The 13,044-nt window shown below is 41.3% G+C and overlaps 1 protein-coding gene across 2 annotated transcripts in view; it reads right to left on the bottom strand.

Moving 5' to 3' along the window:
* ZC2HC1B (zinc finger C2HC-type containing 1B) overlaps positions 1 to 13,044 on the bottom strand; it is a 53,983-nt gene that overhangs the window by 9,866 nt on the left and 31,073 nt on the right. For both annotated transcript variants that reach the window (XM_025866274.2, XM_025866276.2), the window contains 5 exons: positions 11,544 to 11,683; positions 8,208 to 8,316; positions 1,772 to 1,856; positions 262 to 1,304; positions 67 to 165 (listed from right to left, as the gene is read on the bottom strand). In XM_025866274.2, coding sequence (XP_025722059.1) covers positions 1,786 to 1,856; positions 8,208 to 8,316; positions 11,544 to 11,683 — 320 coding nt within the window. In that variant the 3' untranslated portion in view covers positions 67 to 165; positions 262 to 1,304; positions 1,772 to 1,785. The remainder of the gene's footprint in view (positions 1 to 66; positions 166 to 261; positions 1,305 to 1,771; positions 1,857 to 8,207; positions 8,317 to 11,543; positions 11,684 to 13,044) is intronic.

Raw genomic sequence — 13,044 nt, 5'->3', positions numbered from 1 at the left:
TGAGTACCTCTGCCCATCAAAGAAGCCTATTGGCCGATGTGAGAAACCGTGGCCCACAGCCCTTACCAGTGATGCCGAGGACCATGACGGGCAGCAGACAAGTGGCCTGGGGCTTGGCTGTAGTATGTGGAACTGACGTGGTAGAGCCTTAATGTACAGTTTAACCTGGGGGTAGGAAATGAGACAAAGGGATAAAGGTTACCTCTTCATGAAGTAGGAATCCACTGGGATGCCTACCTCTGTTCCTCTATCTGCTCTTACCTCTCCGAGAGAAGGTGATCTGCCAGAGCACGAGGAGAGGGAGAGTACTGGCTCACCTTAGCAAAATCTCCCAAGATCCATTCATAGAAGCTTCCACAAATACTTTTATATGGCTTAGTAGTCTTCAGTCCATTCCAGGACACATACCTGATTTCCCTGAGCATAAAACAGCATTAGATCCCCAAAATACAGATCCTAAGAGTTTCAGGTGTTGTGTTTGGGGCATTACAAGTGGGAGTAGGTTGGGATTCTCTTACTTAAATTTAGACAGGAAAAATGGCTTAATTCCTAATTGAAATTCCTTGAGGTCAAAAAAAAAAAAAAGTTCTTACATGAAAAAAGCCTAAGTATAAAGGACTCTACAAAGAGAGTTTATTCACCCTGAGGACAGCAAAGAAAAGGAACAGAGCCATATAAACCAGTGGTGGAATGACCAGCTGGCTTCTGATTCAGCCATGATAAATAAATAGCCTGAGTCCACTTAAGAGCACCCTTCCCACAGGAGGGGAGGGTTTTTGTAACTGTTCCTCCACGGCAGTGTTTCCCCTGGTCTGAGACAACTGGTCTGGTCGACTGGCACTGGTCTGAGACGACTCCTCATGGTATACAGATGGACACTTAAAATAGGAGCACTTACTGATTAAGGTTCATTAGAAGCAAATATCAAAAATGGGATTTCACACTATGTAGACTGAAGCTAGGTAAAACACTATTTTCCTAGTTAAGTAAATAACGCTAGTAAGTAAAACTCCAAAGACTGTTTTCCTAAAAGGTTCTAACATCAAAGCAACATTTCTTTAAAAACCTATTAAATGTAATTAAAAAAGTCAACCACTGACATACAGGTTGATGTGTTGTTTAATATTGTTTTGAAAATTTTAAAGAGAGTAATGAAGAAGAAAAGGTGAATCTGGTTTTTACTTGTTCTCCATTATGTCTCAAGAAGAATCATGGGCTTATAAACAGCTGTCCGCCTTTCCTTCCCCTTAGGTGGCATTCCTGGGTACACAGCCATCCAGGCTGATGAGTTAAAGGGAGACAGTCTGAAAACAACAAAAGGCATTTACTTTAGAACTTCATTGTTTCCACACTGAGAAAGTTAAATAATGTAGGCATCTTTACATTTTTAATTGTTTTAACAAACTATTCACAATATCAAGAAAAAAGTCTCCACAGCAGCTCTGATATTCGTATCTATCTCAGGGAACGGTCCCTTTTGGGGGAAATGTGTTTGGAAAAAGGGACACAGTGGTAGCTTTCAGGGCAAAATGAGGACGCATTCCCCTTTCCTGTTAAGTCCAGTCAGAGGCTGAATATCATTTTCAAACTATACGTTTAACAAAAGAGTAGGTTTCAAGAGCACACAGTTTATTAACCCAACTGAAGGCTTATCCAAATTTCTCTTTGGTTTGCCTGCTATGGATTCATTCTCTTAAAGGCTTACTAACTGTATCTTGCACATTCGATGATCAGGAACACCTGGATTAGAGGTTAATTTTTTTTTTCTTACCTGGCCTCTAGGAGTTAATCTTTTTTAGAAGATTTAGCAAGTCCTTGTCTGAGTTTTGCTCCAGAAGTAGGGTCCACAGCTAATCCTTTGCAGACATAAACAGATTTGTTATTATGTAAAAGCAAACATTAGCAAGAAAAAAAGGAATGATTATGAAATCCTCACATTGGATTCAAAAGTTTCTCTTCTTCCTTTTTGTTTTGTTCTGTTTTGTTTTGTAGCTATAGACAAGTACTCAGTCTCTATCCTGGGCCAAATAATAAGAAAATAGGGACAGTCTCAGGCACCTTCTCTCCTCTGCCCCTAGCCCTTCACTTACTCACGGATGGGCCCTTTGGACCACCACCTCAGGTGGCCCGCCATTTAAACAATCTGACTCTCCCCACCTCTTCCCACTGCTGTCCTGGCTTTCAGAATGTTCCCTGAGTATATCATGTCTTCACAGTTCTTTGCCTGCTCTCATTCCAGAAAGGGTTTGATAAGCCTTATGGAAGCAAGAGATGCCTTTCCTCCCAGGGGTTATTTACATAGCGATGGACTCATTCCACTAACAGGATTCGTTTCCTTTGTGCCCAGCAGCACCATTAAGTATGAGGATGAAGGAGTTTAGATAGAAGCATGTCATACCACGGTCTGTTTTGTACCACATGGTATAGAACAGGAGTCTCAGAGATATCATTTTTTTGTAAAATGGAACAATTCCCCTCTTTCCTAGACCCCCTCCATTCTACTCATAGTGTTTTATGAAGGGGAAGTCACCAAGCAACCCAAGGAAATTGTGAATCAAACTATCAAAAGACACAGGAATAGAAAGTTTTCAGTGTTCATTTTACCAAAAGATCTACAAGTTTTAGGTCTTCCCAAGAATCAGCAACTGACCCTCTGATACTCGTTACACTGACCATAATTAAACTAGCTAAGGAAGGGATGCTAATACAGGTAAGATGCTTAGCTTCATCAAATCCACCGGCTCCAGAAATAAAAGCAGAGCCCACCCCAACAAAGTTGTACAATGCAATTCACTACATACATGATGCAACACAGCTCTAGAACCCAGAACTATATTTTCGTAGGGATCTTAGTGTCTGTGTATAAGTACTGGAGGAGCTGTTGCTCAGCAGGACATTCTCAGGAGATCAGTCCCTTGGATATCCAAACCCTCGAGAAAACAGTCACTAGTTAGAGATCCACTGACTAGGTTATAAACTCACTTTCCAAGTGAACATTAGAATCTTTGTGAGAATGAAGGAAGATCTATACCTTACTCCAAAACAACTTCCATACATATATATATATATATATAAATTACATATTACACATTAAATATATTTATAGGTTGTAAATATTATAGGTAATTATTATATTATAAATGAGTATCTCCTTAATGTTTCCATTTCGGACCCAGTTTTTCCAAAGCAGACGAGGATCTGGTCGGCTCTACCCCTTTCCATGGAATTACTTGAGCAAGTTGCTTAGCCTCTCTGTGCTTCCCTTGCCTGTAAACCAGGAATCCGAACAGCACATTGTACCCCTGTGCTATTGTGAGGATTAAATGAGTTAATATATGTAGTGCTTAGAAGAGTGTCCGATGTAAATTTAGGCTACTATCCACGTGAGTTATTTAGCACAGCAAAAAAGTAGAAGCAATCGATGTGCTCAACACCAGGAAAAGAGCTAAATAAGTCATCTTGTGATACTATGTTTTAACAACAAAAACACCACCACCTCTTTTGCCAGAGGGAAATCTTCAGAACGTGTTAGTGAAAAAAATCAGGATGTGTATAGGGCCTATAATTCTAAACTTTGATGAGAGGGGGAGAAAAAGAAAGAGTATAAATAGAAAAAAATGGAAGAAGATATTGGTGTTAACAGTGATTATGTCAGGATGTGGAATTCTAAGTGACTTTTATTTTCTTCACACCTTGCCCCCATTTTCCAACATTTTCTACACTAAGCATTCATTTCTTACATGATACTTTCTAGACATGCTCTTTCTCAAAAGCATTTTTTTGCAGACAAACAACAGAGCTAGAAACAAGAAGTTCCCAGGCCCCCACAATTGCCTAACTCACAGAGCCACGCGTGCGGGAGAATGCATCACCAGCATCTGTTTTTATCACAGATAGTCTGGGTGCCTCGCTGAGCCTTTATGGCTCCAGGGCCAGCCTTCCATTCTATAATTTCTGTTCATACCCCAACTCTTTCCTATGCTTTGGCCAAATGGGCCATTTGTTTCCAGAGTATGTCCTCTGCATTTGCATTTTCATAGCTTTATTCATTCCATCTTCAACTTTTCTCCACTGGTCAAAATCTACCTCATCCTGAAAGCTCACCCCGAATGTCTCGACCTCTACCAAGCCCCTCTCTCTCAGACTGATACCTCCTCCATAAAGCCTCCTGGGCAAAGTTGATCTCTTTCTTGTATCCCCTTAGAACTTTTATTTCTGATTGTTAAATATTCAATATAATTGTCTCTCCCCCTAGACTTTTAAGACTCTATGAGCATAAGAAATAACCTTGCATAATAATTATGTGATGAATGAATGAATCCTCTGAACATCCATGGCTGCTGTGAATCCCCTTCATACAACATTACATGCTTTCTTGCATCAGAGATCTTCCTGCACATGCTTATCTTCTCATAAGACTCCAGAATGGATAAGGATTGTGACTTACACACATGTATCTCCCCGACTATGAATTTAGAACAAAAGGCTGTACATGGAAGGTACTACATGTTTCTTTTACTCAAGAGAGTTTAAGAATGAAAGCCAGAGTTTTAGGGAGTTAACTACCAGTTAGATGAAAGACAATAATAGGATTTATGTGGAAGGCGAGTGACACCAAGTGGTCTAAACTACTGATTATCAATCTAGAAATAGCAAAGCCCAGCAACTACAATTTTTAAAAGACTCTCATATTACAAATAGAGTAAGACTGAGCAGAACAGAACCAATGGACAGTAAGATGCAAATCTCGTTCACACATGAGCCTGTTCGTATTAGTGAAAGGCAATGTTTTCCAACCATTAAATATTTTTGAGAATTCACCTCCCCTCAACATACTTCTTATATGTTCAATATGCTTTCTCCCCAGAATGACTCCAAATGAAATATGACTAATTTAAAGGCACACCAACACTGGAGACTTTCTATTTAAATGTAAGAAGGTGAGGGGCACCTGGGTGGCTCAGTCAGTCAGGCGTCCAACTCTTGACTTCGGCTCAAGTCATGATCTCAGGGTCATGAGACTGAGCCCCACGTTGGGCTCGACACTGAGTGTGGAGCCTACTTAAGATTCTCTCTCTCTCCCTCTGCTTCTGCCCCTCCCCGCCCTGCTCGCATACATACTCTAAAATAAATAAATCCTTTGGAAAAGATAAATGTAAGTAGGTGAGGCTACAAGAAAAGATAAGAAATTAAATTTTAAAAGCATCTTAAACCTGAAATAAAATAAGAATTATCTCTTAAAGCTAATTAACATGACAATTCTAATTCACATGCCAATAATTTAAGTGGGAAATTATAGAATCAAGATACCTACTTTCTCTCATATATTTCAAGTATTTATTGAACACCTTACATGTGCCATCAACAATTCTAATAGTAGGGATACAGCAGTACAATTAAAAATAGGCAGATCCTAACCTTCTTGAAACTTACATTCCTTTTTGGTGGTGGGAGACAAATATGCATTAGATATTAGATGGTGATGAATGCTACTAAATGAAACTACAAAGGATATTATGGAGGGTTTGATTAAGTTTAAATGGAGAGGTTGGGGGGCCTCAATCTGAAGATGACACTCAGCAAAGAACTGAAGGGAGTGAGCAGTGCAGATTAGTCGGGGACTGGTTTGGTTTTCAGTTGAAGGAGCAACCAGTGTGTATGGGCCCTGAGCCCAGGAGTGGCAGGCCTATTATGGTCAAGGAACAACACTGAGGCAGTGGTGGTATAGAATGTGCCTTCTACTGAGCAACATCACAGTGGTCCTAAACCACCTTATACACAAACAATGAATCATGGAACACTACATCAAAAACTAATGATGTAATGTATGATGATTAACATAATAAAAAAAGAATAAACATAATCCTATGTTGCTTACACCTACTGGCTACATCTATTTTTCCTATGTATCAGAATGGTGTCTCTAGAATATTCTGCCTAACGTTACATACTGGGACACATCAAGGGACGTGTCACATATACTGGGATGTGTTACATACTGGGACACAAGACTTCTGAATTCTAGTTTAGGATCTTTTCACTTATGCCTTGCTTTACTTTAAAGAAATTATTTAGTCCAAGGAAGTTTTCCTTTATTTTCAACACTATACCTGACACTCCATCTTCTTCCATTCCCGATCTTTTTGCGAGTTTACTAGACCAGGGAATGAAGGTCCTAGACTCCACTGCTGTACTCGGATTGGACTTTTGCACATTGTCAGAGTTCTCTAATCACAATGAATTAAGAAATATTTCCCCTAGGGGCACCTCAGTGGCGCAATTGGTTAAGCTTCCAACTCTTGATTTTGACTCAGGTCATGATCTCAGGGTCATGGGATCGAGCCCCGTGTCAGGCTCCAAGCTCAGCATGGAGTCTACTTGAGATTCTCTCTCTCCCTCTACCCCTCCATCCCCCACTCTCTCTCTCAAACAAATAAATAAATCTTTAAAAAGAAAATATTCCCTCCTGGCAAGTAAGCTTTAACCTCAAACTTAAAGGGGGGCTTTTCATTTTCGGGAAGCATTATAATACAATCGTTGAATAAAATAAGAAAAGAAACCATAATATAAAGAATTTGTCTCTTCTGAAGGACACTAATCTTTATACTTGAGAAATATAACTTAGTGAAAGTTTTACCAAATAAACTCATATATGGTTTGAATTTATTTTTTTCTAAGTGAAAACTAAAACCCCATTGTTAAGTTTTCATAGATCAGGAAAAAACTAATGACTTGGGTTTAAAGGGCTATGGGGAATCTTTTTAAAATGCCCCATTCCATTTTTACCCCATGATAAATCACCCATGAGGAATTTAAAAACTAATAATAAGGCTTTCTGGTGACTTTATGGACTGTGAGACTGGCAGTTAGTTCCTACTCTGGTTCTGATAACACCTTCAAAATAAGACACCTGATCAGAGGCGCCAATATGGTCATGACTTAATTCACATTGCCTTCATAGAGCAATGTTGATCATAAAGAAGAATGACACATTGATTAAGGCAACTCAGTGAAGAGAAGCAGCAAAATAGATTATTTCATTCAGCTCTGGTGTTTACCAGTCACGTGCCTTGAACAAATAACATCCTCTCTGAGCTGTTTCCATTCCCACAGATTAAAACATTTGGAAGCTTACTAGGAGGATAAAATGAAATGGGTCTAGCACATGGTTAAGTACTGTAATAGTGGTTAGGCCTTCCTGCTACTTGAAAGAAATTATTTAGTTCAGCAAGGACAATTTCCTTTTTCTTCCCCAGCTTTACTGAGATATAAGTAAAGAGAAGATTGTGTAAGTTTAAGGTATACAATGTGATGATTTGATACACATATATATTGCAAAATAACTACCACAAAAAACATTAACAAATCCATTACCTCACACGGTTACCTCTGGGGGGTATGTGTGTGTGTGCACTTGTGTAGTGCGAACATCTAAGATCTACTCTCTTAGCAACTTTCAAGTATACGATATAATATTGCTAACTATCGTCAGCACATGTACAGATCCCCAGCACTTACACGTGGGAGTCTGTACCCTGAGACCACCGTTTCCCCCCTTCCCACCCTTACCCCTGGCAACCACCATTCTATTTCCTGTTTTTATGAGTTCAACTTTTTTTAGATTCCATATGTAAATGTGGTCACACAGTATTTATCTTTCTCTGTCTGAAGTAGTTCACTCAGCATAATAACCCCAATGTCCATCCATGTTGTCACAGAAAGCAGCATAATAACCCCAGTGTCCACCCATGTTGTCACAGAAGGCAGAATTTCCTTCTTTTTATGGCTGAATAATACCCCACCGTGTACACATACAACATCTTTAACCTTTCACCCATCAGCAGACGCTCAGGTTGTTTTCGTATCTTGGCTATTTGCTTTCTTCTTATTTCCGACACAATACCTGACACACCGTTATCTCCCATTCTTAACCTCTTTTCAATTTTACTAGACCAGACAATGATGATTTAGACCATGCTGCTGTAATGTTATTCTGACTCTGTATATTGACAGAGTTATCAAATCCTGATAAATTAGGAAAATTCCTTCTTGGCAAATATGCTTTAACCTCAAACAAACCCATATATCTTTAGATCCAAAAGCAACACTTGATGTCAAACCTCTGCCGGCTGCCAACAAATTCCAAAGCTGAGAGTGGCTCCCCTCTGGTCCCTCATTTGATCGTTGACATGCTTACTCCGACTCACCTGGCCTTGTTGGGGCCACATTTGGGACCGCCAGGGCCCTGTTCTGCAGCAGGGCTCCCACGGCACTGGTTACAGTTGGCTCTTTTTTTGGACTCATTTGAGCCCTAGCCTACAGAGAGAGCAAGAGAGAGGGGAACCAACTCTGTAACCTCAGGTAGCACACAGGAGGTAGGGCTGTTTCCACTTAACCAGCAGCAGATTGGACTCATCCCCAGGTCCTGCTGTACCCAGGGGAAGGGGACATGCACACCCTGTGCCCTAGCTCGCCTGTTGTCTTGCTGTTCTCAGAGCCATGTCTGGGTTTCGGCACTTTCATTCCATAATCAACCCTTGAGGGGAGTGGTGATATGTTAATCCTGTAAAATTAGTTGTATGGAGACATAAGAAATCACTTAATGTCAATAAGGATAGTTATGGAACATTTTAGTTTTTCATTTTACTTGAAGATGATTTTGTTTTTAAATACATGAACAGAGAAGAAAAACAGACATTGGCAGGCAGCAAATGTTTTAAACATGGAATTCCATCATCTCCACACCACGCCCCTGTCTGCTGAGCAGCAGTAGCAGAACAGTTACATTACTACAGAATAAGGACCAAAAGGTCCTCTGGGAGCTTCTTACCTAGCTACTGGTCCCAACATTTCCATGGCAACGACTGTATAAAGATAACCTGTTACTCCAAGTGAGAATTCTCACTTGGACAAGGACAGCTATGAGGTTACAGCAGGCAGCTCATCCCCATCCAAACACAGACAGCTATTTTCAGAGGCCCATATTGGTCTCTTTTGGTTAAGGGTATAACACATTTTTAAAGTTGATTATGTTTAAAATAGAAACACATTTCAGCTGTGCTGTTAACAGCCCGTCAGAAGTAAAACAACCCCTCCCTCTTTGTTCCACTCTGAATAAGCCTCACTATTAGCCAGGGCCCGAGTGGTGAAGCTGCCACAAGGGAAACAAGGACTGCCGTTCAGCTACGGTCTACAGTGAGTTTCCTCAGAAAGCAACTAATTTTTCCTCTGTGTTCCCAATTACCACTTAGTTCTGGAAAACAAGGAGAGGAACAAGGCCAAGTCACTGGTTACACTCAGGACGGCCAGCTGGCCTCCTTCAGGAATAAAAAGCACTTCCGTTTGCTGCTTCCCTGGGCTCCCTTTGGCCCCACTAATGTGACTAACTTCGTGGACTGGTTAGAACCATTCGAAGAAACGTGCTGCTTTAGAAGGTATAGATTTTACTTAGAAAATGTTACCAAAATTCAGTTGAATTCAAGCCCAAAGCAGTCATATACCCCCCAAATTGTGGTGCCTATCCCACCAACAAGAAAGGACCACCAGAGAGGAGGAGGAAGGAGGATCGGACAGTATGGAAACAGGAAACTTATGTGCAAGGCACTTTGTTTATATTGTCTATAATCCTCCCAACAACACAGCAAGGTATAGATTAAAGTGAGTCTCAAAGAATTTAGTTGCCCTAAGTTTACCGACAGATAACAAATTACAGAATTGAGAGTCAAACCCCGGCTACTGATTGCAGAATCTGGGCTCCTTCCATACTGCATGGCTCCCATGCTAGTTCAGTGTGAAGACTGAATCTCTAACAACTGTATTTATTGTAACCACCCTGCCCGCCCCACCAACACACCTATTTCCTCCTTCCTCTGTTTCTTTATCTAGATGCATAGTATACTACATTCCGAGGCTCTGCAGTTAAAACCCTTCTTGTCACCCCCATGTCGTAGCAGCTTCTCAGTCCCACCCATTCTTTCCCAAATTCTCCTCCACACACAGCCCATTTGTCCTCCTCTGGGCCCTCATTCTCTATCTGTTGCTGTGGCTCCTGACCATGGCCAATCCATCTGAACACTAGTGGCAAAGGTGATTTTTCTAAAAAACCAATTCTGTGTCACTCCAGTCGGTACTATTCAACCAGTCTACACCGCCCACAGAATGACACATGAGGCAAATAACCAACTACTAGCCAGGAAAGCTAAGAAAGTCGATCTGCAGTGAGAAGAACAAGCAGAAGCATAGCAGGATGAAGAGACAAGATGGGAAGGTGGAGAGGAAGACTTGCTGGGTTCATGGGGACTTTCCAGGTCCTGCTTCAGATCCTCGAGCTTTTGGGCAACTATCCACTTCCTCTTTTCCGTTTCTCTGAACTGACTCAAGTGAAAGCTCATCTAGATCTGATGCCCCCTGCCTGTCCCTTCTCCATCACATCCCACAGGCATTCCATCCATTAGCCCCACATGGTGAACTTCTCAGGCCACAAACTGGACATTTTGTGTGTAAAGTCCTCCCCAACTCCCACTCTAGGCTGGTGAACCTATCTGATATTCAAGGGGGAAATGCTGCCCCTCTTTGAAGACTCCCACGGCTCACACTGGTCTCGTCCTCCATAGTGCTCCATATACGTCAACTACCACAGCTTCCCCCTGCTTTGTTTGCACGTCCTCCTCCTTCGCTGAGTTACAAATGCTGTAACAACCACCACCCAGCAGTGTCTGGGACAGAGCAGATATCCAGTAACTGTCTAATGTATGTGGAGATAGAGCTTAAGAGTTCACAGTCCGTGGGATACGCTGTTGGAGAGGCTCCCACCCTTATTACATAGTGGATTTCATGGAAATCTTTCTAAATATGTTTCATACCCTCAAGTATTCAGACCAATTTAATCTTTCCTTGGTTTCTGAGCCATGTTTATGAAACTAACAGCTTTTGCAGTATACTGTAAGTTATATCCCTGGGACCTCTGATGTTTATGAAGCTGTTTGCTGGACTCCAGTTCTGTTTTTATAAATCTATTGTCTTCCTAGTCAGGCAGTCATTTTACTTATCTGTACCTATTTAAAACAGCTGCTTCCATTCATTTACTTTAACTTGCTGATTCTGTGGCTTTAAATAAAAGGCTACCGACCCTCTCCTCTATTGTAGAGCAAAACACACGACCTATAGAACAGTCTTCCTTTGATAGCTTCCCCACTCAGGCAGCTTCACTTCAGGTTCACATTGCTTTTCTGGATGGTTAAGGCTGATAACTACCGTTGTATAAGACAGAGTTTTACCATAATACTACAGAAAAACTACTTACATACTCAAGACTTCATCCTAAGAAGCTTCAAACACTGTAGAAATATTTTTTCTCAACACCCAAAGGTGCTGTTAGCTACAAAGCCTCCAAAGAAGGCAATTTCCAGGAGGATGAGTGACAGTGATCAGCTATCTTGATCCTTACACTTTTCAGGATGGGTAACTTAGGTTCCCTAGCAAATTCTACCTGCTAGCCCCGACCACGCAAGGCACAGAGCCAACACTTGGGGAGAGATATTTACCTGTACTCTCGATGCCAGCTTGGCTGCTGTTTGGGCTGGATCAAAGACTCGGCGAGAAGACTGACCCTTGCAGAAATTAATATGTCGGTTGGCTGCAGTCTCATTAAATCTCCTCAGACAATATGGGCATTGAATATAATCTAAATGCAAAGATAACAACAAAAAGCAATTAACATTTCAAAAACAACTCTGGAATGGACTATATGACATGAAATAAATGGGATATGAACTCTGCTCCAACATAAAAGAATGAAGTCCCAGCCTCTGGTTTGAGAAAACTTATGCCAGAGGGGAAGGTATGCAAGGGCGCAAATAAAGGACATAGTAGGGGGGACATTTTTCTGTCTATACACTTATTTCAATTAAGAGTGTGCCCTTAAAATGTTTACATTATATACTTTTTAGAAAATAGACTCATTATACTTAGGAATTTCCCAATTAAATGAATTATTTAGTGAATCCTTATGTAAAGAAAGTAGTCCTAGAACCACAGAATGTTGGTACTGATGATGCCCTGAAGGACACAGAAGATTCAGAAGCCCAGGCTGTGGTACCATGTGGGACAGGTCACACAGAAGTTATGGAACTACTCTCCTTCCCTATGGAAGGAGAAAGATGTTTCAAATTTGGGGGTTTGGGGGGATGGGATTTTTTTTTTTTTATTTGACAGAGAGAGAGAGAGACAGAGACAGAGAGGGAACATGAGCAGGGGCAGAGGGAGAGGGAGAAGCAGGCTTCCCACGGAGCAGGGAGCCCAAAGCGGGGCCCGATCCCTGGACCCTGGGATCATGACCTGAGCCGAAGGCAGACGTTTAACGACTGAGACATCCAGGTGCCCCTGGTGGATGGGATTTGAAGCCAGTGTCACTGGCAGAAAGACACACTGCTTCTGCAGGGGTTGATTTTTTTAATTAACTCCTAAGTGAGGAGGCAAATAATAAGTTCAGGAAGGAGGTGAAATAAAAGGAAAAAGGTGGGGTTCAAAAAGGAGAAAAGGGAAAGAAGGAGGGGTGATAGGAAAGTGGCTCCAGAAACAGCTTCAGCTTCCAGTGTTAGAACCTCCTAGGCAGCTCTTGTGGGTACTAGACCCTCTGTGCTTCTGTGGAATACCCACTGGTTTCAGTGTGGCTCTCATTTGTAATTAATAAACAGTGAGAAAAATGGGAAGTGAGAAAGTTCCACAGTCTTTTTAGAATGAGGAGAGGCTCACAGCAAAGCCAGTTTGGAGCCCACCCCACTAAATCAAGCAGGAATGTGAGATTTGTTTTTGTTTAGTTTTGTCTTGTTTTGTTTTAGGCACCTCTAAGGGATGACAAAGTGGGTATGAGCCACATAAGAAAGATCTGAGACAGCCCCAACCTCAGACTCTGTATGGAAGTTTGGGTTAGTGTACAGTCAAAATTCCTACATGTGTGGATGAATATTTGAAGCAGTGATGTCTTCAAGGTTAAGAATTTTTTGAAGGCATCTTTTTAAAAAATCTGAGGGGTTTTCTGTTTGA

This window comes from Callorhinus ursinus, unplaced genomic scaffold (genome assembly GCF_003265705.2).
Source record: "Callorhinus ursinus isolate GAN/ISIS: 27379988/994484 unplaced genomic scaffold, GSC_fseal_2.0 scaffold6, whole genome shotgun sequence".
Lineage (NCBI taxonomy): Eukaryota > Metazoa > Chordata > Mammalia > Carnivora > Otariidae > Callorhinus > Callorhinus ursinus.
The sequence above is the reverse complement of the archived record's forward strand: the minus strand, read 5'-3'. Positions and strand labels throughout refer to the sequence as shown.